A 27,175-nucleotide genomic window follows, 5' to 3' on the forward strand; every position below is an offset into this window, starting at 1 on the left:
AGAATTGTTTGTAATATTCTTAGAAAAGTTAAAAAATAAATTTTTTAAAGTATTTAAGTGTACTGCATTAAAACATGCAATAATAGTGACAAATAATACTTGAAATATAGTCAAAAATACTTCATAAAACTGTACATCAATATTTGTATTCTATAGACAGACACTTAGTTGATATGCCCAGAACACTACTCCCTCATTCAGCAAACTACAGACAATCTCATGCAATTAATTAGCAAAATCAAACTACGCAATTTCCACCCAAACTTTCTTAACTCAATCAATTAATCAAGCTCCTTCTTGGAGTTCTAATACTGTACACACTCGGGAAATTGCTAGAGTTTGAGAGATCCGTAATAATTTCAGGTTTGTTGGAAAAACACAAATTTAACTTAAAAAAGTTAAGTAAACTTCTCATTTGTAATTTACCATTAACATATATTATATTATACTCAAAATATTATACTTTTTGCCATCTAATACAACTCCAAAAATATATTTTGTCTCTGTTTTAACATAAAAGCCCAGCAGGGTGAAATTTTGACTGATTCTACCCTCCAGCAGAATATACAGTATTTTGATTGGATTGGTTTTATAAATTTTATTTGTGCATTTGGAAACTCTGCATATGTAATACATTGATTTTCTTCAAATTTGACTACCCTCTGATTATTCCACCCAAGATTACCAAGATTATTCTTGGTTGCATTGGTTAACCATGTTAACCTTCAATCAAAGTGTACAATGCATACTATTAAAATATTCAATCTACAGACAGTTCTGTAGTAGGCCCACATAGACTAAGTAAGACTACAAATAGCCATTTAGAAATCACATTAAAGATATAATAATCAACTCAGGCTTTCAATAAATAAATATCTTATACTCTCTTTTGTGGTAAGTTTTAAAATTTTCTTTTCAGTAAACCTTTTTATTCATTAGATAAGCCTTTATTTTGATTTTTAGATTGTTGTTTATTATGTTTTAATATTTCAAATGGAGGTTAAGTTGATTAGTTACCATTATATTTTAACTTGGCATGTTGTTGCTTGTTCTTGCTGGACTTAAAACTTTCAATGAAAAGTGAACACGAGACTCAACTAGATGAGATTTTATAAAATCATTACTAATTTATTTCGACCATCTTTATAATTATTATTCCATTCAAGGTAGTCAACAAAATAACAATTATGAGATTTTAATAATAAAATACAGTTTATCACCACCGTACGTTGTTTAGATAAAACATTTGGCATTTTAGGAGTTCAGCTTCTTGCCACCACAGAAGGTTCAGATTCAATACACAACTGAATGAAGACCATGCAGAGATAATGTCAGATTAAACACATCCATTTGCAAAAGACCCCAACAGGACACACTATATAGTATAGAACATACATTACTAAATTCATGATTTTTGCTACAATTATCTATAAGATGATATTACATTAGCAAAATATAAATATTTTGTTGTTTCAAAATTATTATTACCAACTAGTACATATTGTACTGAATCGGAACTTATTCACTGGTAGTACCTATGAACAAAAGTATCAGGAGCATGCCCTATATTTCGCATAATTATAAAAAAAATCTTGTGGAAACTCAAAACCTCTCATGATCAATCAATAATTTCTGGAGTCTTTACTAACTAATATATGCCAAAGCCTAAGTGGTATAATACAATAAAGAAATACTGCTAGCCATAGCTATAATATATATATATATATATATATATATATTTCATGTCATAACATGTTACACAGAGCATCTTCGATCTAATAGTGCTAACGTACATTTCCATAGTTTAACTTAGTCAAGTAGGCTACCTTTTTAAATTTATACTTAAATCTAACAGAAAAACAACAAGAAACAATGAACAACTAACTGAGAAATTATCTAAAGAAAATTAATTTTTTAAGCAGCTACTCCTAAAGCGAATGTCATTGGTTAAAAAAAAAAAAAAAAACATGACAGGATACTTTAATAAGTTTATTTATAGTCAATTGAATTACCAAACAGTTTTATTTTAAATGGAAACCTCTTACCAGTTTTGAATAAAAATAATAACGGGCTAGAGTATGACAAACGGACCGGTTTTTATATTGTGTACAGTAGTATAATCATTAATACTTAGTTATATATCAAATAACATAACTATCAATTGACATAAATATATCTATAATACTAAAATATCATGTTTGTAATCAAAATAATTCATTTAGTACATACATTAAAAAATCTCATGAATAATAAACTAGCCATATCCATCAAACAATTACGACTATTTTTAGTTTTATAAAGTTAAGTTAATAATCATATTTTTTAGATGAAGCAACTTTTATAATAACAATGTTATGTTATAATTTGAAAATGGGTTTACCTTTGTCATTAAGAAATAAATGTAAACAAAACAATGATATTCATACCGAAGTAACAGACTGTAATTACTTTGTAAATGATATACAAAACATAGCACTAGAGGGGAATTCAATCTAAACATAACACTTTATAAAAACAATTAATTTAGATCTCTGAGTTTACATGGCAGCCTGTCAAAGAAAAACCATGACAACTTTCCATTACTTTCTTACTTAATGAAGGTATGATAAGCTACAATAGCTTAGATTTAATGGTCATTATTGATAGACCATTATTTCTGGTATATAATTTTATATAGCAAGTGCATATATTAGCCTACTTTGTTTTGCACAACTTTTACAAGTTTTGTATAGACATTAGGCCTAGGAAAATGTCAAAGTACACTCAACCAACCTAAAAGCTTTGAGTCATACAATTTTTATTGAAAACGTCAGAAACAATTATAATGCTTAAAATATTAATTGGATACATTTTTCACGAGAAAACCAAGATTGACTAAGATTGAATTGAAATAGATATCTTATACAGTAATGGTAGTAAGTATATACTTGGACTTTTGAACAATTTCGAGATTGTAAAAATGTAATTTGAAAAATTCGTCAAAATAAATGATGTCAAACATTAAACTGATATTGTTTTATTTTCTACTTACCGATATACCATGAATATTTACGAATAAACCCAGATCCTTCAAAATAATTTATTACAATCTACTAAGTTCGAATTATTACAATGTATTTTTTATTAAAACAATAATGACTAGACATTAAATTATAACACAATTACTAATGAAAGTTACTTCAAAGTATTCTGTTTAGTGACAAAAATGTTCATAAAATGAATAATGATTGTATTGTTTACAAACACAACGGCATGATCCAAGCAAGCATCAAGCAGAAAAAACAACACTAATGAAGAAGAAGAAACTGAAAGCAAGCAGACAAAGCAATACAATTGGCAGCTGACGGCTGAGAACCAGCTGTTGGTTTTTGGAGCAACTGCTACCAACCTGTTCAAGCTTAAATAACTGGTTAATATAATACTGCAACTTACGAAAACAACTTACTTAGTATTACAAGAATTAAAATTTATATTTTCAATTGTTTGTACCATCTGTCATAATGATTTAATAGTATTTTACTTGTTAAATTACTGGAATCTTATCTTATGTAGGCGTGCTACAATAGGAAATATGGCTAAGATTTTCCAAAGTATTTTAAAACATTTATTGCAAATTTGAAGTTATTTCTAAGCAAGACACAAGAAACCGCAGGAATCATATCCATACTAAATGATAATTTCAAAGTATCCTCTTAAAATTAATTTGAATAACGCACGGGACTGCAAGTTGTAACAATGCAGTAAATACCTTGGAGTTTCTTCTCTTTATTCTTTATTCACAAAACAACAAGAGTTGTGATGGTGTCGTAATACATAGCAATATTTATATTAAAGTCATAATAGTTTTAATTGTGTTCATGGTTAGTTACTCTTGCAGTGAGTAGAAAGGTCTGTGATAGCCAGTTGAGCTCTTGAGCATCTTCTTTGGTTGGTTTCTTATTTCAGGTGGTAAATGGTTTGACAATTTTGGGCCAGTGAATGATGGCTTCCTTTCGTATAGTAAAAGGTGGTGTGCAGGAAGGGTGCATGATTTTTGCCCGGTGTTATAGCCGTGCAGATCATAACGTCGAGGCAATTGTTTACTATCAGCATATAGGACCACTTCTCGGATATATAGTGATACAATTGTCAGGATTCTCAGTTTTTTAAGGTTTTCCCGTTGCTCTCTTTCGGGCCAAGGTTTTCAAGGATTCTTATAGATGTTTTTGAATGATCAAGATGTCTTGGAAGTTAACTGCAGAGGTGCTCCCCACGAAGAGTTATATCAGAAATATGAGTTATATGTTTTATAATAAAGATGCAGGTGTTTCGTTTTTTAGATAGCAAGCCCATAATAAGTCATAATCAACTATTATTCTTAAAAATTTCACGTCATGTGTTATTTCCACAATTAGTTAGCCTAGGAACATAATTTTTGCTTCTCCCAAAACCCAGTTGATTTGTTTGTGACATATTGACAACTAAGTCATTTTCATGGCAGTATTGATAAACCATGTTCATTGCTATATTAATGGTTATAGTCTCGGCTCTCTAACTGAGAGATCACGGATTCAAATTCCCGGGGAGGGCCAATCATGTATAGACACGAAACAGTGTACTTTAAAAAATAATAATAATAAACCAGTGAACATCGCAGCCTACATAGCAGAGGCTTAAAAGAGATTAAAAAAGTACTGTAATAATAAAAAAAAAATGTTTCAATGGCTAAGTTGTCAGATGAGCTATCTGATAGAAGGAGTGTTGTGTTGTCTACATACATTAAAATTAAACACTAATGGTAAAGATATTCTGACATATTATTTATGAATAGTACGAATAGCACAGGTCCTAGAACGGATCATTGAGGTACTCCTCTTTCTAATGGTGGGAGATTGGTTTTAATAGTGTGTGTTATACCATTTTCTATATGAGATATTTTTACTAGCTGACTCCCTCCAGTCAAATAGCTCTCAAACCACTTGTAAGCAATATCTCCTCTCCCAAGATGTTTTAGTTTAAGGATACAGTTGTGTCCCAAGGAATCAAATGCCTTGCCGAAGTCAAGCAATACCTATATGTTAGTCATAAGTGGATCACCTGTTGTATAAGGATTGTTTATGCTTATATTTAATTGTTTGATTTCTTTTTCATAATTTAGTGTTGCAATTTCTGTTTCTCTATCCTGTCCTTCAAAAGCTTGTATGAGTTTGGTTTGTATTTCTTTATCTTCAGTATGTACAGTTGAACAATACAGTGTCATTTATGAGTTTTTGTGAACATATATTGTCTTCAGATTTCTTATACAATACATAAAACATAATGTTTTTTTAAAGTTTTTTTGTCATCTTGTGTTTTAATTACTAACAGCAGTGATGAAGAAGTAGTAGTAATACACAGAAGATAATTAATTTATTACGGTGATAATTTAGTCGGTGTTGTTAAGTTTCTTCTTCTACCACGTCAATAGAGTGCCATAAGTAACAGTCTATTTTGGTATCCATAATTACTAAAATTTGTTTTTTTACTGTCTTAGAATTAATACTTTTGTCATTAAGTTATATAATCATGTATAAGCGTAATTTTCCTCCATTGCTGTAATATTTTAACTGTTTCATAAGTGTGCGTGTAGAGAATAAATCTTAATCTCAAACATTCTGAAATAGCACTGCAGAATAATGAGTTTGAGTATCCGAAGATGTGCGTACTTTAATTTGTCAACAATGTTGAAAGTGTACATTTGAGAAGTAATACAATTATAAAATATATGTTACAAACGATAGTAACAATGATTATGTAGATACTGCTATCCTCCTCGAAATGAAGTTGGTTACGTCCGTATTTGTTATTCCTTCTTCACCAACCTATTAACTTTATCGTACTGATTAGTTTGATAAAATGATAGTCATGTGAAAACAGAGAAAAATGGAGCAGTGAGTTGTCTACAACACAACAAAACTATTGAAATTTGTGAAATAATCAAAATGTGCTACTTGGGCATAATGCCATTTATTAATTTGTACTACAATCATTTGTGGAGCATGACTAGTCTTTGTCAGGTAAATATATACAGAGACATACTATAGTTTTTATTCCATAAGTGTGTATAACACAAAAGGCCATAATATATAAACACTTAGGCTTATAAGTTCAAAGCCAGCATTAAATAAAAATAGAGAAATAATCAGTGGCCAATTTTAAAGACCCTTAGATATGATTAATCTGTTTATCAAAGTACAAACACTTACGGTAGGCCTACTTAATAATAAACAATTTCTGATACTGTACAAGAATGATATTTTTTACTTCTTAAAATAATTAATGAATTCTTTGAAAGTATTTATTTTGGATAGACTATATTTCAATCATTACAATCAGTTTAGTTTGTAAATCTAGTAAAAAAGCTTCATTTGATGAAAGTAAGCTATTTTATTTACTTTAATGGTTATAATACTTTAAAAATTATGGTTTGAAAGTGAGATAAAATACATGAGAGAGAAAGTCTTGTCTACTCTATATACAGCAAAGGCAACATTAATGCAAAAAACCTGAGGAAACCACGGGAGAAGCCATTAGCCGGATATCATGGCTGCCAACTTTGTGGTGTAACAATACATATTAAATAAGACTTACAACGAACAAACATTACACTTTTCGTACTCGGCCACTGATAGTTCCGGGTACGAGTAGAAGCCACAATAAATAGTAAAAACTAACTTCACTTGCCTAGTTGCTGCGTGACGGTGAAATTCAAGTATTTGGCTTTTTGAACGAAATTGGATTATTATATATGCAGTGGCGAGTATTTTGTAAATTAAAATAGTTATAAAGTTTGAATTTGTATATTAGATTTTGATTTATTTCAAAGTTCCAATATCAGTTTTATTTTTAGCCGAAAATAGATTATTATGCGATCGATTATTTTGAACCATCAAATGCTCCTTGTGAGTGGAGAGGGCCAGGTCCCGTTCGTCACCATGTCGGTACGACCTTAGGAGGAGGTGTTTTTATTTTGTACAAAAGCGTTTAAGGTTCATTAATTTTGCGTGACGCTTTATATGCCATTAAATTTTATTTAAAGAAAGTGACAAAAAAGGATCAGGTCAGAAATCAATGTATAAAAATACTCTTTCAGGCGATGGTGATCAATGTGATTACAGACAGTCTGTTTGAACCAAATAGAATTACAAAAATACACAAATATACATTTAGTGAAACCAAATGAACTATCAAAGTAATTAAAACATTAGTCAATGTACCTTTGAAGTCAAATACATCGCTATGATGAAAATCATGGCCTTAAAGAGTTCCATGTTTTGGTCGAAACTCCGATTAATGCGGATGGATTATGTTTGCACTGTCTATGTGCAAGAGGATTCTTGGTAAAACACTGTTAAGCGTAAACTTTGAGTGTAAATTACGTAACTTGAAGGAGATCAGAAGGGTTTGTTGGGTTTATGGAATACAGTGATTTCCAGATATTATCAAATTGTAGAAAAAATAAGCCATAGTTAAATCAAGCGTTAAAATAAAAATTATATTTAATATTATTTTTTCAGTAAGATTGCGTAAAACAATATTTGGGATGAGGCCATGGCCCGGCGACTTCTTTAGAGGGAACTTTTTTGTGACGGTTCGTAACTTCGGCCGTGACGTTAACTTCATGGGCAGTTCTGCCAACAAAAATGTTGCGCTTATCAGTTCTTTTGTACTTGTCATAAAGAATCGCATAATCAAACTTTAAAATACTTCCAAAGTAATGTTTTGCATATCGTGTTCATAATTAAATCACCATGTAGCTATAACATAAAGAACAATCAAAAGATGCTTTGCTGCAAATGCTTCACATTTTGGTGTAACTCTGGTGAATATCAGATACGTACTTATAATGCATTTTGAATTCTTCAAGCTTTGATTTACAAAGTTTGGTCAGCTCATTTAATTGTGTTTTAAATACTTATCTCATCGTAACTGTTGTTAAATTACTGAAATATGTCATATGATGAACCTCTAAAATACACACCCTTTGTTTAATAATTTGTTTATTCATCCTATGTTGTTCTCCTTGCCAACATGGTTACCCATGAGACCATCACTTTACCCAGAGATAGTAACTTTTTAACCAACAGAAATTCCAATGGACGATACGTATAATTTTCAATGCCGACGTAGACGTAGGGTTTCACTCTAAACATCAACTCTCTAGGTGGCCGGGTTCGATAATTATGCGCACAAACAGACCTTAATCTGATTTCGTTCATCAATAACTGCTTGGGGAGAATATATTTCTACAGCAATAGTTGAAAGTTCATCAAAGTTCATGGTTATAAAAGTGTAAAACAAAATATGTTTGAATACTATTAGACAAGTTATCAATATACTTAATACAACGTTAAGATAAAACAGAAATATTTTCTGGCGCATACAAAGGTCTATACTCTCTAAATTGTCGATACATAATTTCAGAACGTTAAAATCATTGGATCATCTTTTAAATGGCGATATTATTTTGTACTCTACGTGAAGCATCATTCTTTGTGAGACTATTGATCAATCAATTAATTAATTTATCAATCGACTGATATCAAGAAGACGGGGGCTGCCGAATAGTCCCAGCTATAAAACTGTCTGTAGTGTACGTGAAGTCTGAGTGAAGTATCAATAAACCAGTTGAATTCTGTATCAACTAAAATTAAATTCAAGCGTAACTCTAATATTTGAAATTGTAAAGTAGAAAGTAATACAATTGTTATATTAACGTTAAGGTTATCGATAAAGCTAATAAGAACTCCTAATTAAACCCACGCAATCTGACAATTAAGAACGCATGACTTATTGGACACAAACACTAGAAACATTCAGTCACTACCATGTTCAACTACAGTAAGTAGTAAACAGAAGTAGGTTAAAGACTTCCAATCGATAGAAATTTTTAGATTTATGGACTGAAATAAACGACATGAAACAGAGGCTGCGACTTTAAGCGAACTAAAACTAAAACAAATTCAGGCATTTCGGTTCGCTGTGTTAATAGGAAAGTAATATCAATTGTGAAAATAACGCTGTTAGTATTATTTGTTTAGGTCAGCTTTTAAAATATACATTTTCATTTTGCTCTAATAACGCCAACCAATTATAACAATAAAATAATTGTTTTTGATAACAAATTATTTCAGAAATAAATAAGATAAATAAGACAACTGGAGAAAGTTTGCAGACGTCCTTAGGTTATATAAAAATTTATTTTTAGAAAGCAAAACCCACTTCTTCAGTATCAGATGTGTCAAGATGATAAAATAGTCGAAATATATTTGATTTTTATAGCTTTGTTGCTTATGCTACTAGTGAAAGACCTAGTACACTAGATAACTAGCTCTACTTCTGCATGTTCATTCTGTCTGTAGGCCTTGAGAACTTCGTAGTATCCTAAGCAGCTTCTGGGCTAATGATTATTACTAGATCATCCATCCGGTAGATTTCGAAGAAACTGATGCTCACAGAAGTATGAGATATTTAATTACACTTGAGATAAAGACAGTTTAATTAATTCTAAGCTGGGAAATTGACTTCTAGATGTTACTAAATGGCAATACGTCATACAAAGATGTGTTGGATAAATCTACGAATTTTCGGTTGACAAACCTTTGGATGCCTAAACATTTCCTGATCTTTCCCACATGAATTTCAACCATCAATCTAACCCAATGCCGGAATTCCGAAACAGGAACAGTGTCCGATCCCATGATACCAATCTTCACTACAAGGATAACCCACCAAGTCCTGTTTAATACTGTACTACTTGACCTAGTAATACTAGAAGAGCCAACGAGATACTATACGGTTAACTACCCGATATCCCGATTCAAATGGTCACTGGGTCCCAATCATCCTGAGATTTGAATAGGAATTACTCGTATTCTCGTTGACAAAAAGAACAACCACCTCGAAAGTCTGGTTAAACTGACCACTGGCTTTAGCCCAGGATACTTTCTAAGCTAACGATTGAGTGAAAACCCTTTTTGGGTATAACGTCAGTGGTATCTATCCATCCTTGTTCTGTGCCTGTGCACTCCATACCCATGTCAATGCAATGTTTCCTCTCTTTTCCGAGAGAGAATGCTCTGAAACCGTTGAGAAGAATGACCGGTCTTTGTGGTAAAACTCATACACTGAGGGCATTCATCAGTGAGTTATGATCTCTTGTCTGAAATACAGGTCTGCGCTAGAAGATTCCCCACGATACGTTAGATGTCGTACATGTAAATTGTTTAGCAGCACATTCTGACAAATCAATACACATTTTTTAAAATCAAAACTTGTGTACATGGATTGGCACTGTATCTGGTGGAGTTCGGATGTCCTTCTAACAAGAGTTGTACATACATCTCCTACGTATGTGAACGCCAATTAAGAGTGAATACACATCAGATGTGATACGGGTACAACTGTGAAGAATACTCTAAATAAGAAATTGGAGGATAGAAGCAGTAAGCCTAAATAAAATTCGGGATGGATGTTTTGATGTTATCAATAAGTCGGTGTTTGGTTGCCTAGCGACCGCAGTAACAGCAGTTCACGTTAATTGAATCAGCTGTTCTAGGAAACACCTGCCACCACCTCGCTCGCTCGCTACATACTGATGTGTACGGGGAAAGCCTTCTTACGTATATATATTTGTTTTTGGTTATGTCTTTTGTTCTTGGTTTGAGTTCTGTTTGTATGTTTTTAATTCAGTGTGGTTCTGATGAAGGGTTCTGTGAACTCGAAAATTAAGCATGAGCATTGAATATTCTGTTTTTGTGTAAACTTTAAAGTACTTAGAAGAGTATTGAAGCCGATTGGTATTACAGAAGATATACGAGGTCTGCCTAAAAAGTATCCGACCTTGACGTCTGGCGTGAACTGACGTTACTCGGCGGCAACGGCAATCTGGTCCCCTTCAAAGTACTCCCCTCCAAAAGCCACTACCTTATTCCAACGCTCCTCCCACTTCCGGAAACACTCCTTAAATTCATTTTGCGGAATGGCTAACAGGTCCTTCGTCGCATTTTGTTTTATTTGTTCAACATCGTCAAATCTTTTTTCCTTTCAAAGGAATTTTTAATTTCGGAAATAGCCAGAAGTCACAAGGAGCTATGTCAGGACTGTAGGGAGGCTGTCGTAGTTGGGTGATGTCATGTTTGACAAAAAAACGCTGAATAAGATTTGAGGAATGAGTTGGCGCGTTGTCGTGGTGCAGGATCCAGTCACGGCTTGTCCACAGTTCAGGTCGTTTCCTTCGCGTTCATTTTTAAATCTTCGTGTAAAATGTACAAACTGACGATTTTAGTATTCCTAAATCTTCTTCCAGCTCTCGGACAGTCAATCGACGGTTTTCATTAATTGCTGCACGAACACATTCAACATTTTCAGCGTTTCTGGCCGTTAAAGGCCTGCCAGATCGGTCATCACTCTCCACTGATATGCGGCCATTTTTAAACCGCCTAAACCACTCTTTTATTTGTGTATCGCCCATAGACACGTCACCATAAACTTTCCGTATCATAGTAATCGTCTCTGATGCTGAATGACCAAGTTTTTGGCAAATGCTCAACACGTTCAGTCATATTGAAATGCAGCGCACACACACGGCACTACTGTACGGAACAGAGCGCTGTGACCAGCGATCACATAAGACCACACTTTCGTAACACACATTGTGTCCTCTAGTCACAGTTGTCATGTCGCCTTTATTAATACGCAACACGCAAAGCACAACACACGTATGCGGTATTGCGCGGTAACAGCTGTAGGCACTACAGGTGGAGTTACATGAAGTGATAGAAACAGTCGAGATCTTCAATGTTCTAAAATGCGAACTCAGTCTGAGCGCTCGCCACTAGGGTGATCGCCGCCCTCAGAGTCGACTTCAACGGGCAACCCCACTGCTCCATCCTTATGTGATCGCTGGCTGTGACTCACTGAGTGACCGGATCGTATTCAATGCCGCTCGCGTTTCAGCCGGTCGTGGCCGCCTACTGGTCGGCGGTCGGATACTTTTTGGACAGACCTCGTATATATATATATATATATATATATATATATATATATATATATAAAATGCACAACTCAACACATCGGTGAACATTGAGGTGGCACACTTGGGTTCTACTAAATCGAGAAGAAATAATAATGCAATAATTTGTAAAAGTTGCTACCCAATATAACACGAATAACAATAGACGAGTATTAGCTATACATACATATCTGTAATTATCATTGTCTTTGTTTTACAAACAAGCAAAGAGCGAACGATATTTTATAAGCTCGCGTCAGTGATCCAATTACGAGTTATAATCCAAATATTGACTTTTGACATTTTTAGACAATCATATTCTCAACACCTATCGCATGACATTGTTTGCAAATTACTAACAATTGTTAGTTACCATTGATTCCGCCTCCCATTCCCCAAAAGTATCGTATTGTCAATTAGTAAAGCAACAATAAAATTAATTGAAATAATGAATCTAGAACATCAATATAATACTCGAGGTTTGTATGCAGAAAATGCAATAAAACTCTGTTTTGCTCACTAGGGCGAGAAGCTGAGTAAAACTTTACTGGATCTAACCCTATAAGAAGGACTTCTGTGAGGAGTGACAATACTTTCAGGATGGATAAACGTGGGGATAGGAAGCGCCTCCTGCCGAGATCCAATGGTACAACGATCTTGAAAAGGGATTGTGGTCATTGTCTCAACCATACGATACTGAAAGAAAACAAGGCTCTATCCTCCATTCAAAGCGGACAGGGAAGGGATTCCTGTTTAGGCTTGCTCAAACCTTGAACACTAAGGGAGCCCCAACAACAATTTGCCGCTGTAAACTAGTCATATCGATCAAGTCCTCCTGTACACCAATATCTCGAACATCTGCTGTTAGTTATGTACTGCCTCTGGAAGTTCATTATCTTGCTCGTATGCAAGTGACAAATTAGGGTTTTGCTGTACCCAGTGTTGATTCTAATGGCAGGTATAAACCAACCAGAAGTGAATCCTTATGGGAGATAAAATACTTATTTGGTGTGAGTGCAAATTGTATGCAATTCATAATATAATTGCTATTGTGCTGTCACGAAAACTATTAAATGGGGGTTTATCAGTGTAGTATCTTGTACTACTCAACGGGAACTGGGTGAATGAAACTACTTTTAGTATATAATAACGGCCGTGGGAATAACACACTGGACCGGAGTATCGAGGTTACGGTTCATGACTGAGGTATTTAGAGGTGGTGGTAGGACAAGGAGGGGGGAGCGTCATCCCTTGGCCAATAGGATTTATTCATACGATATCCATTGCCAACATATTACATACACTGTAAGAATAGATATAGGCCTGCACCATATAATATACCACAGATATCACAATCAGTACAGTTATATGTAATGTGAATTTCTTAATGTGGTATTACTTTACGATAGCAATTACTCTTATTTCAGTTGAACTCATTATGATAATGGAAGCTAATTTCAAAGGCATAACTAATCCATATTATTAAAAGTAAAAGTAAAGTAAATATATCTTATTTTACCAGGTGAAGTTAGGGCTAAGAAGCTCTCTCAAAAACTTAACCTGGGGACCAACGGCTTCCGAACCACCACCAATGGCCGGGCAGGCGGGCTGCTTGCAAAGACAGGATCGCTCAGTGGTCACCCATCCAAGCAGCAGCCACGCTCGACGTTCATTGTGGGTTCAATGCTCGTTGGTGCTCATTAACATTAGTAAATAAATACCAGTATACAGAATGCAAATGTCAATAATCCATATATGCTTTTGTTGTGCAATGTTTATTCAAGTGTTAAAAATGGCACAGAACATCTTTTTTATGTCTGTGTTAACTCACATCGGTTTAAGGAAATTGTAAGACAACATATTACAATTGAAAAATTAAACTTTTGCAATATCACGTTGTCCTTTTCCTCAATCCAGATTAACGAGTAGTTCCAGAAAAATATAATAAACAAATCATCTTCCATCCTCTTACCCTACAGTGCATACTGTAGCCGTTTGGATACATTAGTTTTCTATGGCTACTTATAAAAAAATCTGTAGCTGTTTTGGCAACTATATGCATTTAAATGTGAATAATGAATACTCTTCTGTATTTTGCAGGTCTCTGACATACATTGTCCCAGCTGTTTTACTCTATGATATTTATTCCAATTGGAAGTACGCAGTGTTTATAGTCACGTGAGATTGCTTGTTTCGATAGTTAGTTTTCAGTGATAATTTGCTCTAAATAAACAATTAAAATATACAAACGTTGTTATTCAGCATCCTAAATATTAGTTTTAAAAGTGATTTTTCAATGACATTGTGTGGTTTACAAGTGGATTTGTGTGCAAAAATGTGAGTGTAGACTTTTGGCTACAGTATGCAGTGAGCCTACTATAGGTATTCATGAACATAACCTCAATTTATACTGATGTCAACTAGTTACTGTAATTATTGTGAAAAAGGTTATCTATGCAATTAATGTTTTAGTTTGTTATTATTAATTTTAATAAATAATAATGGCAAATAACGTTAGATTTATAGGTCCCAAAACGGACAAAGACCATATCAGTGAAGCCGATATTTTTGATTTCAACGAAAGTGAAGTTGAAAGCTTATCAGACGAGGAAGACAGTGATCCTAAGCTCAATACTAATAAAATATATTTGAGGAACTGGATGAAATACAAAATATTTTAGAGGAACCCATAGATGCTGAAAACACCAGTTGCTTGGACAATTTTATTGAAGGAGCCAGTGATAGTGAACTAATTGATATCGATAAGATCTTTGAATCTGATAGTGACATAGATGATATGATGACTGCTGTTCGGCCAACAAATAACACAAACTTGACGGTGGGAATAAACAACGCACAAGAAAACGGTATGACTATTAAAAATATTATATTAGATCATAGTTACACTTCACCATCTAAACTTAGGCCTACTCCTGACATTGACCAATCCAAGTGTGTCTATAATAGCTACTGAAATCCTCTACGTGCTCTACAGTTGATCATACAGCAATTCCTCTTTTAGGAAAAGGTTGTAAACGGATGAGGGAGTCCTTCTACAGGTTTTCCGATACAGAAAGTGGCAAAACATATGAGACAAAAAAGAAGCTCTGTTGTAAACCCAAAACCTGGCACATCTTCAAAAGGCAGTGCCAAAAGAGTTTTATACTAAGAGTGTAACATATAAACCCCCCAAAAAAGTAAGTAAAACTAGATCAACAGTGGCATGGAAGAAAGAGGCACTTCCAAAAATTGAATGTACATTCAAAGGTGAATGTAAATTACCCAATGATGTCCAGGTCCTTGACTCACCTCTAGATTTCTTTTTGTATTTTTTTCCCCAAAGAACTTATTGAACACATAGCATCACAAAGTTCTCTTTTTTCAACTCAAACAAATCCAAGCAAACCCATTTGTAGTGACCGAGGAGCATGTTCGAAAGTACATTGGACTGTGTATTGCTTCGTCCATAATGCCTATTAGCAATGTGCGATTGTACTGGAACAGATCTATATCGATATCTTTGTTTGTAGAGACCCTACCACTAAATGTATTTGAGAAGATCAGACAGTTTCTGCATTTCAACGATAATTCTCTACTAGTACCAAGAAACGAACCTGGCCATGATCGGATGCACAAAATAAGACCTGTGATTGAAACCATACGGAAGAGATTCAATTCTATTCCAGTGGAGGAGAGAGTTGCATGTGATGAACAGATGTGCTCGTCAAAAGCCCGACATTTTCTCATTCGTTACATGCCCAAAAAAACCTCATAAATATGGTTTTATTCTGTATGTACTGTCAGGTATGTCTGGATTTTCGTATAATTTTGAGGTGTACACTGGCCAGGAAGGAGAAGAGGAAAGGCTGCCTAATGAACCCGACATCGGAGCAACCGGTAATACCGTTGTGCGTCTTACCAGAATCCTCAAACCTCACCAGAATCATAAAATATATTTTGATAATTATTACACCTCAATTAGCCTTTGTGACTACTTGTTGTCCAGGGTGTACATTGCGTTGGAACCGTACGAAACAGATCGTATACCAGACTGTCCGCTTCCTGACAAAAAACTCAAAAATCCATGGTAAGAGGCCAATCAGTGGAGTATGTGGGTGAAATGAAGAATGGGAAGATAGCAGCAGTATCCTGGAAAGACAATAAGTGTGTCAACCTCCTGTCAACATTTGCAGGGGTTGAACCAGAAACAAAAGTCAGGAGATATGATAGATCTCGAAAATTGCATGTGGAAGTGAACTGTCCTAGTATAATATCTGAATACAACAGACATATGGGTGGAGTTGACCTCCTGGATAGTCTCCTTGGGAGATATAAGATAATCCAGAGAAGCAAGAAATGGTACATTAGACTGTTTTATCACCTGCTGGATTTAACTGTTGTAAATGCATGGTTAATTTACGTCCGGGTCCACAAAGAAAGACAAGAACCACACCTAAAACTAGCTATGTTCCGGTTACAACTAGCTCAAAGTTTATGCAAATTCGGAATGACAAACAACACCAACAAGAGGCCGCCCCTCACTTGCCAGCAAGAAACCTAAGAAAGCTGTGGCTTGTTCTGGTCCTCCTAAAGAAGTCAGATTGGACAACATTGGACACTGGCCAGACCATACAGAAAAAAAACAGCGTTGTAAAATGGAACAGTGCAAGGGGTTTACTGTTATAAAGTGTGTTAAGTGTACAGTTCCATTGTGCTTTAAACAAAACAAATAACTGTTTTTGTCAAATAGATACTCTTAGATAACTGGTCATGCACTGAGATTGTCAGGCCCGAACATAGACAATGGCAAATGTAAGGTTGTGACATATCATATTTTGAAAGGAAATGTTAGTAATAAGAAATAAAAAATGTGTTTTAAATGTAATATGTGTTTGTTTTTATATGCAACAACAAATACAATTAAAGTTGTGATGAAATATCATTCGTTGCCATATGGCTACAGCATGCATTGTGTGCATAACAAGGTATATTGTAGAGCAGCACACTGCATGTTGTTGCCAAATGGAACATAATTTTAATTTCCAAATTATTTGCACTCTATGAGTGGTGGAATTTTTTAAAACTATTTTCTATGATGTATAAGACCATTTTTCTAACGAAATAAATTTTTTCCAACCAATAAAAAAAAAATCATGCACTGTAGAAACAAGTCTATAAAAATTCTAATCTTCATACTGGCGTTTTTCAAGCGAACGAAACGAGTTAACCTAATTTTCGAAGACCGTAAAAAGCTTGAGTGAAGCAAGACAATAAAATGTCCGTGGACGAATGTTGACGACATGTGCGATCATACCATGACCCTTTCCTAAAATTGCCCTAATTTACTGAATAACTAGAGTTTTTAAACATACTAGTGTTATATATATCAATATATACCTTTCAAGTAAAGCCATTCATTTTTTTTTTGAACCTCTGTGTATGAACTTTTGGAGGATCTGAAAATAAATACACAGTTTCCTCGATCCAGAAACTAATCCACGACGACACAACCAAACTGGATGAACAGGTAATATTACAAACGAGTAAAAAGCTAACCTAGAAACAGATAAGCTGCGAGAAAATAAGTTCATATTATATAACAACAAACAAATAGTTTGAGTAAGAAACTTTAAAAAATGAATTATCATAATCTATTTTTATCAAACTGAAATAATTCTCCAGTGGATGAAGTTTCGTTAAGGAAGATACCTCTTGGGGTTACTTTTGCTTTATTTCTAGTAACAAGCTGTCAAAGACGAGGAGAGTTTGATTAAAGACTCAACTTGTAGAGATGATGTCGAGTTTGACTAAACAGGAAATTTATTTCATTTCACAAACTCTGTTGTTGAGCTAACAAGAAATGAAAAGTTGGCAACTGGGAGTGAAAGGCGTTAAAGAGGCATCAGTCGGGGAAGTAAACAAAGTTAACTTGTCCTTCTGTCTCTAACAGACAACTTCTGCTTTCAGAGAATCTGATATCATTATCTGTATCTCCAACCGTCGATCAGAGTTTCAGTGCAGATCGTGTTTTGCACCATCTGCACAAGGAAAGTGATACATGGTAACACATTTTTGGATTCAACATTAGCTAAAACGAAATGAAATGGAAATAGGTTAAGAATAACATAATTAGTGACATAAACAAAGTAACTAACTCCAGTGGCGTAACTAGTACTTGGGTTTGGTAGCGATGAATCTGATTAAAGAGCACACCACGACGGAGGTATAGAAAAAACCTAAATAGATATAAAGTTGAATATATTATATAGACTTAATTTAAGCCGAAAATGTAACTGTTATATTTCAAACTAGTTGAATAGCTGTTATACCATTTTCTTTTTATTTTTAGGGCTCTTGGGGAGGAGGAAATTGGGTTCTATCTCTCTCATCCCCCATAGAGATTTTGCACATGGGCTCCTTTGGTCCACGTAAGATCCCTATTAATTTCGTTACGTTACTCTTTCGTTATGTTCCGTCGGTCCCTTTCGTACTCTGTTAAATCAGTTTCTTTTTAGAGTAACTGATGAGTTCGTAGTGCTCGCTTTATTTGATTACTTTAAGACAAATTATGAAGTTGGCAAACGAAAAGTAATTACGGGTAGGGTACGATAAGCGGACCCGGTTTTTTATATCGAAGAATATAGTCATCGATACCTAATATTCGCATCTCAAATCCTAGACCATCAATCGATATAAAAGTACCTATAGTCGTCAATAACAATCATAATATGTTTAAATTAAAATATGAATTTAACATTTACAATGATCAAACAAATTATTATAACCTAAATTAGGAAAACTGAAGACGACCATATTTACTCCTCTCACAGTTACAGTTGTTTCTTTCCCATAATTTTACATAATGGGTTTTTCGGTACGAGTCCAACATGTTGAAGCTACGAAAAAGCAACGTCGTGTAGTTTTCTAAAATTGACTGCCATTTTTAATATTCAGAATTACTTATGTAAAATTGAAATATTATCCTACGTGTATTATTTTAGAGTGTTTACAGCTGTTGATATAGATTATTTAAGTTAATAGTTCAAAATAATTAATCTGTATCGATTGATTATATCGATGGTTATGATTAAGTAATACCATTTTGCCAATTTCGATATAAAAAAACCGGGTCCGTTTATTGTACCCTACCCGTAATTACTAATAATTAAAGTGTTGTTTGTTAACATTTAAGTTTTATTTGAAACATAAAATGACATAAATGCTGAAAATAAGTGACACACAACACACATGATTAGGACAGCGCACTTCTGTATTATTCAAAATTGAACAGTGTATTTTGAGTGAATAATTTTTGGTGAATGTCATAAATAATGTTGTAGTTTGAGTCTTTATGGTCGTGTTTCATTAATTAAACATACGAAATAACCTAAAGATCTACCGTATTACTCCAACTATATTACAACAGTAGATTAGTTAATGAAATATTAATACAAAACGTTATCTTCATAAAGATCAGTTTAAGCATACTCAGAATCAATCGCATCTACATAGCTTTACGGGGTTATTCTATCTTAAGTCCACCAGGTTACCTGTTTAGATTAAGTAAGAAGTATCAATCACATTAATAATTTTAATGTCCATACGGCAAATCTCCAAATTTTATCAAACCGTCTTAGCAAATGTAGATAAGGAACTCCAGATATACAATTATTATGTGGTCAGAAAGCGTCGTTTCTTCACCCTTGATGTTTTTAAGTAGCGCCATCGAAAGTTTTGGGAAGTAAACAATAATTTAACATGTATACTTAGGTATGAACATGATAATTGGCGCAATTTTCAATTAATTTAAAATAAAGATAGTACAACGATAGTAGTTTTACTAAACAAGGGTTGGATAAGTTCGTTGGCAAATCTCAAGCAATAAAAGGTTACAAGCTTGTTGTTTAGAATTTAGGCAAAATTTATTAATAAATCCGGATATATTTTGTAAATACATTTTTGCATTGTGGGGATTTTGAATTTTTATCTTATTAATATTCTGATCCTCTTCGTAAAAAGCATTACTGTTTTAGAACAAAGCAGAATCAGTGTGTATTTCGGTGGTGTCTACAGTGTGAGAGGCAAGGGGATAACAGAGGAATATCGGGGAATACATCACAAGGGCAATAAATTCGTCACGCAGGTCCAGCGCTATAAAACATTTTCTTTGGTGGTGTATTGGAAATAGTCATAGAATTTCCTCAAAGCGCTAGTTATAATTTACGTAAACTTTGTTCTTTGAAAAATAAACATCCAGACATAAAGTGTATGTGATTATTGAAACTAAAAGTCACAATTTCATCGTACATATAACATGATACAATATAAGGTTTGGTTACTTACCTAAAAATAGCGATAATACTATTTTTAGTACAGAAAATAACATTATATAAAACCATTAAATATATATATATATATATATATATATATATAAACTTAAACAACAACAACAACACATTTAACACATTTTTAAGAACATTAAAAATTATACAAACATTTAAACTGAAAGGAGAAGATAAGCCATAATCATACACTCACACATTCATTCTTCCTTTTAATACGAAGTCTAGTCACACTCGGGCCCCATTCACTGCAAGAAATCTTTACAGCAGAAAGAAACCCATCCCGGCTCTCCAAACATTTTATAGAAGCTGGAAAGGAGTTACAAGCACGACGTGCAGTTACATCAAATGACTTGTTGAATGCGTTTGTTCTGCGGTAAGGAATTCGCAGCATAGACGAACCAGTGCGGGCGTTTCTTGCGCTTTCTCCAACAACAAATAAATGCAAAGTCGTTCAGAAAATATCTTGGGAATCCGGTTTAAAAAAAAATAGAAATAAATAAAGTTACAATGTTCGAGGTTGTATATAATAAGGTGAGATATGTTTATCAAGAACACAGAACCGTACAAGAAATGTAAACAATAATTTCGAAGCTTCTGCAATCTACTGAACAGAGAGACATGAGATACATGAGAGAGCCATGTCATTAACCAACGTACAGCATTAGAGGTATTGAGGAAAACGAGTGACTTAAGAAGAACATGCTTTCTATGATGGGGCAAAACCTTTGCATTTTGTAACGTATAGAGAAACGTAAACAATAATTTTGAAGCTTCTGCAATCTATTGAACAGGGAGACAGTCATATAATTAACCAGTACAGTAGTAGAGGTAATGAAGAAATCGAGTGACTTAAAAACATGCTTTATATGATGGGGCAAAAACCTTTGCATTTTGAAAGAGTATAGACTGATGCAAATACCTTTTTACAAGTACCTACGACATTCAGCCCAGTCCAGTGTGTTAGTAATGGTCAATACCAAGCTCCTCACACTACTGCAGTATGGTAAGAAAGTACCATTCACTGATATTCCTTGTACATTCATGAAGTAATAGTGTTCAAAAGACTTGAATACTTAAACTATTATGGGTTTTGTTTTGTGTTTATTAAGTTATAGTCCGTGCTTTTCAGTCCAATGTACTATCTGTTGAATTTCCAAGTTAAGGTTTTCAATTGTTCGATAATGTTACTTAAGTTATAGTGAGTGTATACCTGGAGATCGGCAGTATAAGCGTGAATTTTTGTGTAAGTCAGCGCAAACATACCGTTGTGTGTATACAGTTGTTCAGTGCAAACAGTAAGGGACAAAGAATAGACCCCTGTGGTACTCCACATGTGACAAGTTTCCACTCAGATTTTTGTCATCAACCACAACACACTGTAGTCCCCCACTCAGATAAGACCCCATCTACGAAAGAACCTTATTAGAAAATCTCACGAATTTCGATTTTGCAATCAATAGAGTGTGATTGACAGAGTCAAAAGCCTCGAAGGAGCTAAAACTAGAACAATGCATTACACTGATCCATGGCAAGCCTGACGTCATATTCGCAGTAACGCAGTTTCAGTACTGTGACACTGTCTAGATCTAGACTTATGAGTGCTGAGAATGTCCTGTGATTCAAGAAACTGAGGTATTTGGCAATGCACTATTCGTTCAAGACCCTTAGACAGTGCAGGTAGAATGAAATGAAATGAAATATGCCTTTATTCAAGAGGCGGAGTTAGGGCTATTTAGCCCTCTCTACCACTCAACCTCACTCATTCTCATTGAGAATGCTAATGGGTCAGTAGCCTTATCGAAAAGCGGTTGATAGGATCTGGATCTTGTTTGGAGAACGGATTAAGTCAAACTTCCAATGTTGGGGGAAAATAGCAGTTCTTAAAACTTCATTGAAAATTAATGTGATTTGGTGGAAGAATAGATAATTCAATCATTGCTATAAATTGAGGCACGGAAAAGGGAGCGTTATTTCAATAGTTTTTTTATTAAATGGTAACACATAACGGCGTAGAACTTCACATAAAGTATTTTTGAGCAGGTTAAAATGAGTCTGACTTTTTCAGGCGACACACAAAATCCACTTAAACATCACATCTGATCCTTTAAAGACAAGTTAGATGTACATAGTGAACGCGGAAAATGTTGTTAACAGAGTCGTACCGATGTTTCGTGACTCCTTACAGTCTATATTGACACCACAATATATCCCGCGATGGGCATCATTATCCTGGAATGAACTGTAAACACGATCCTTGGCCTGGGTTAAAATTGTGTCCAATGAAACATCGCCGAGGAAAAAATATAAACATATGTGTTGAAAACACTTATTATAACTAATACAACGTAGTATTTTTATTATGTATACATAATAAAAATACTACGCGAGTCCCAATTTTAAATGATCATCTTTATACTAATCTAGAGTCTTGTATTACACAAAATTGTATTAAACATGGCTTTCCCTTCATAAAGCACTATAATTGATGTAATACTGCGTAAGAATAAAATCATTGAGGCAATAATAAGGTTACAATAAAAAGTATAATTTTAGGTGTAATGTTTTAAATGAAATACTATGTTAATTCATATTCATATATTGTGACCCGAAAAAACAAATGATAAATGTATTTTTTTTAATAACACCAACAGATGATACTTTTGGGCTTAGAACATTTTTACATACGTAATAAGAATATGTTTGTAATTCAGTATATATGACCAATAAAATGAAGTTTATGAATTGGGTACGGCTAAAGTCAGGAGATATTTTTGTCAATGAAGGAAAATCTGACTTTTCTAAACTATGTAAGAGATATTACTGATTTCGTTTTACTAATGTTGCTATGAAAACAGTGATTTTGTTAGTAACTAACAAACACATCTATCAGAACAGCATTAATATTAATATCAATAAACTAATAATACATTTTCGAATATTCGAGTAAAATATCAACCTAAACTGTCATATTTAAGTTTAAAACCACACATGAGTTAAATTAATCTTTGAATAAAAGCAAATATTTAGCTTCATTCCGTCGCTTACACTATATAGTTACGGATCTGGCTCAGTAAGTTCTTGATCACAAAATATTTCCGTGTTAAAAATAACCCCGAAATGAACTACACTTTTGCCCGACTAGGAGAAAATTAAATTTTGTGTTCGTGATTTCTGATATTACAGAATTATTTGGATTACGAAATAAAATAGCACAAATGTTTTTAAATTGATCTATTGATCTTTCTGCATTAAATTAAATGTTGTGTCACCTAATTGATCATGCACTCATTAGAATGTCATTGAACTATTTACAATTAAACATAAAATGGGTTTGGGAATAGACATAGTGGGTGAAAAATAAATGGGTAAGTTATTGGTAAGTTAATGAAATGAAATTTTTCATTAACTTGTAAAGAAATACACACGGCAATGTTTTCATCCTGTCTTCCTAAAGTATTCCTTAGATGGAGCCAAATTTGACGCGAGAAAGTGAAATTATTAACAGCTGAAGCAAAACGAGAGAGTGACACACATGTATATTGCATGAAGCCAAACGCAAACATACAGCAAGCTTAGGTGTGAGGGTGTGCGGGGGGAGGGGTGTTTATGCTACAGGGTGTTCTTGGAGATAAGATGTTACCATGGTAACTGAGTTCTGCGACGGTTTGTGTTTGTATTGTTGTGCCAAGGAAATTATTAATTTACTCGTCTCATAAGGAAAGATGGCACATTGATTAACTTTATTAAGTCTTCCGAAATTAGACTAAATGATGAATAATGAATTTTATTAGGGATTTAATTTACTTTAATTAGCAGGTGATATCATACAATAATAATTTACTCAGTGATCAAGTTTAAAATTAGACCTGTCTCCTAAATTAAAGTAAAGATGAATTTTGAAATAAAAGAATGATATGCCGTTATTTTTTCCAACTGTGAGAGAATCTTCCCTTATAAATTTTTACAGCTTGTAGCTGATTTGTTTTCTTTCAGACTGGTGTAGGTCATTGCTAATTAGGATGACAAAAGCAACGAGTTCCAGGAGAGTATCTTTAGTGCTAGGAATCCGTTCATTGTTGTTACCTTGAAGTCAGTGGTTGGATGAAGTATCGGCAAAAATAGTTTAATTGTTTGGGATTTTTTAGTTTTTAAAAATAAAATGAGTTTTTTTGGGTGTCTGGGTATTATTTGGTTTATTGGATATTTTTTTACGTTTTGTAAGTTTAAGTTTAAAGAGTGAGCTCAAAAAAGGTGACCCCAATTTTGGATAAGTACAAGTATATATATATATAGGGATCATTCAATTCTAAAACATATATTTCTTTAACAATGAATGGTGTGCAAGATAACACATACCAGTACATTTTAAATGCTAAGCAAAAGTGATTCAAATGCAATAAAACATTTTAAACTAGGAAAAAAGTATTATTTTAGTAAGATACAACAATAGTTAAGTACACAAATTAAACAAAAAACATAGAACATTATATTACAATAAATTTAGTGTTTTAATGCTTTAAAATATATGTATGAAAATTTGAAGATTGTACCCTTTAAGAGAGTGTAATAAAATTCCACAATAAAGAGTGTAAAATAATGTAATAAAAAAGGAATTAAATATAATTGTGCCTCACAAAAGTACGGCCTTTTTGATGAAATTAAATTGGAGTAAAAACTATGATACGTTTAGTAACTTCTACTCATTTCTAGTACGTAAAAATATTGCCAAATTTGTCTTTTACGAAAACGTATTAGTTTCACGATGATCAGATCAATTGAAAACAAAGCATATTTATGTAATTTTTGTCTCATTTGGAGATAGTGATGCTTTGGTTCAAAAACACAAACACAATCTACATTTTGGAGTCTAACTTCTGATAATTAGTTACTGCTGTTTATATATTTTTAATATGAGTACACTACATTTGACAATACATCTAGAATTAATTGATTTGTGCAAGTAGAACTGACGTTTTGTTCGTAATGTTGTTAACAAGTAATAAAATATATAGGACACCAATTTGCTTCTTCCCCGAGCGATGAGTAAAGGATGAACCTGATAACGGTAACAGAATTATCGTGAAACGAGGGCGTAAACATGTTCCCTGTGTAAAAAGGTGATCAGAGGAGCGAAATGTGATTATGGTCCGCAAGGCTACATAATAAATGGGCTAGTAGAGCCCACCGGGGCTGATATAAAATACATCCTGGCGCGCGATCAAAAACGGTAACATTACAAAAGAACAGCGGAATGATATAGCTATGATTATATGTCATAGACCTAGAAAAGTAAAACAGACTTGTACAGAAGGAACAAAATAAACGTTAATCCATGTAAGGAGGTATTTAATAAAGTAATTGATAATTTTAATTGTTTGCTTTTTACTAAGACTAATAAAGAGGATATGAATTAAAATGAAACATAAACACTCACGTATAACGTAAGTGTAAGTTATAGTTTTAAGCCTTAATATGCATTATTAAGATTAATTTTTAAGAGGTTAAATGTAAGAAAGGACCATATGGTCCTAATTTCACCTCAATAAAGAAGTGTTTCTTTCTTTCTTAACGTTTCGAGATCCTAACATCGTTCTGGTTTCTTCTCCAGATGTCCAAACCTAAAAAAAGTTAAACGTGCAAACAGAAAATAAAAGATGAAGAAGGACACCGTTATGCGGGGAAATTAAGTATAATCCTTCTTGATTTGCTAACTTTTATTTGTTTTTATGTTTTCGTTTTTTCACCTGAATAAGAAAGCAAATAGGATAGTCTTCGAAACATCGTGTTTGAACTACTAAGGAACCGACAGAGCCTTCTAAAATCAAGTCATTGTCTCTTTGTCCATGCGATAACACTTGATAGAATTCTTAAAGAGACTTAAAACTTGGTATATAGATTCTTCTTGGTCTAATGAAGAAACAATTTTGGAGCAGAAATGTCAAAATTTATTATAGGTCAAAAATGTAGTTATACGCTAAAGATATTTATTTCAATCTTAGTTTTTCACTCAACACCTAAAGCATATAGTGTTCCTTTTAAAAGTTTATTATATAAATATAGTATTTAAAAGATAAGTGTTTACATCTAAGTTGTTACTTGTAGAAGTAAATTTTATTAAGTGATTTTACAAGTTTCAACAAATTCAACTGTTTGTGTGATGGTAAGTTTTTATCTCATTCAGTTACACTAGCGAATTCTTTAAAAAAAACTTTTTTCTCGTAAAATTTTAGAATGATAGGGTTGGGGCTAAGAAATCAATCGTTGTGATCCTAGGAAAATGTTACGTTTTTTAATAATAGTAAATTTAAAACATTAAAAATGTCAACAATGGGCATATGGGAAACAAGAAAAAAACGGAATAACAATTTTGTAAAAAACAAGACCTGTGCGTAATCTTCTTGTTATATCATTACATAATTCACCGACACTTTGAAGTTATTGGCTGAGCAAGTATTATTCGAGGGCTGAAACATTCACTTTTGTCCGTCTGTTCGTACGACAGCTAAAAAACGAACTGAGCTACAGTTTTGGAAAAATTCATTTCTTCATAACTAATGCAAGAGTTTTTTGACGGTGCATGTCACTCCTCAGGATTTGCCTGAGCGTTAGCGAACATTTTCATATTGGTCTTAAGGCTACATAAGGTTGCATAATGGCAACGAAAAATGGAGATATTAACAAATTTGTAAACAAAACTGAGTACAAGCATTTATCATGTAACATAAGTGATAAAGTTACTTTGTTAGATTAGCTGATGAGACTTAAGTTACATTCTGCGTTTAACGATGGAAAATATTTC

General features: G+C 33.5%; 1 protein-coding gene across 2 annotated transcripts in view; it reads right to left on the reverse strand.

Moving 5' to 3' along the window:
• The window catches only part of LOC124365021, a 520,456-nt gene that overhangs the window by 34,786 nt on the left and 458,495 nt on the right, over nt 1-27,175 (reverse strand). The window contains exon 1 of one of the 2 annotated variants that reach the window (XM_046820908.1): nt 3,032-3,265. The exons of the other annotated variant lie outside the window; for it this stretch is intronic. Coding sequence (XP_046676864.1) covers nt 3,032-3,042 — 11 coding nt within the window. The 5' untranslated portion in view covers nt 3,043-3,265. Of the gene's footprint in view, nt 1-3,031; nt 3,266-27,175 lie in introns of those variants that run through there. 2 annotated transcript variants of the gene reach the window in all.

Source organism: Homalodisca vitripennis, chromosome 6, assembly GCF_021130785.1.
Source record: "Homalodisca vitripennis isolate AUS2020 chromosome 6, UT_GWSS_2.1, whole genome shotgun sequence".
Taxonomy (NCBI): domain Eukaryota; kingdom Metazoa; phylum Arthropoda; class Insecta; order Hemiptera; family Cicadellidae; genus Homalodisca; species Homalodisca vitripennis.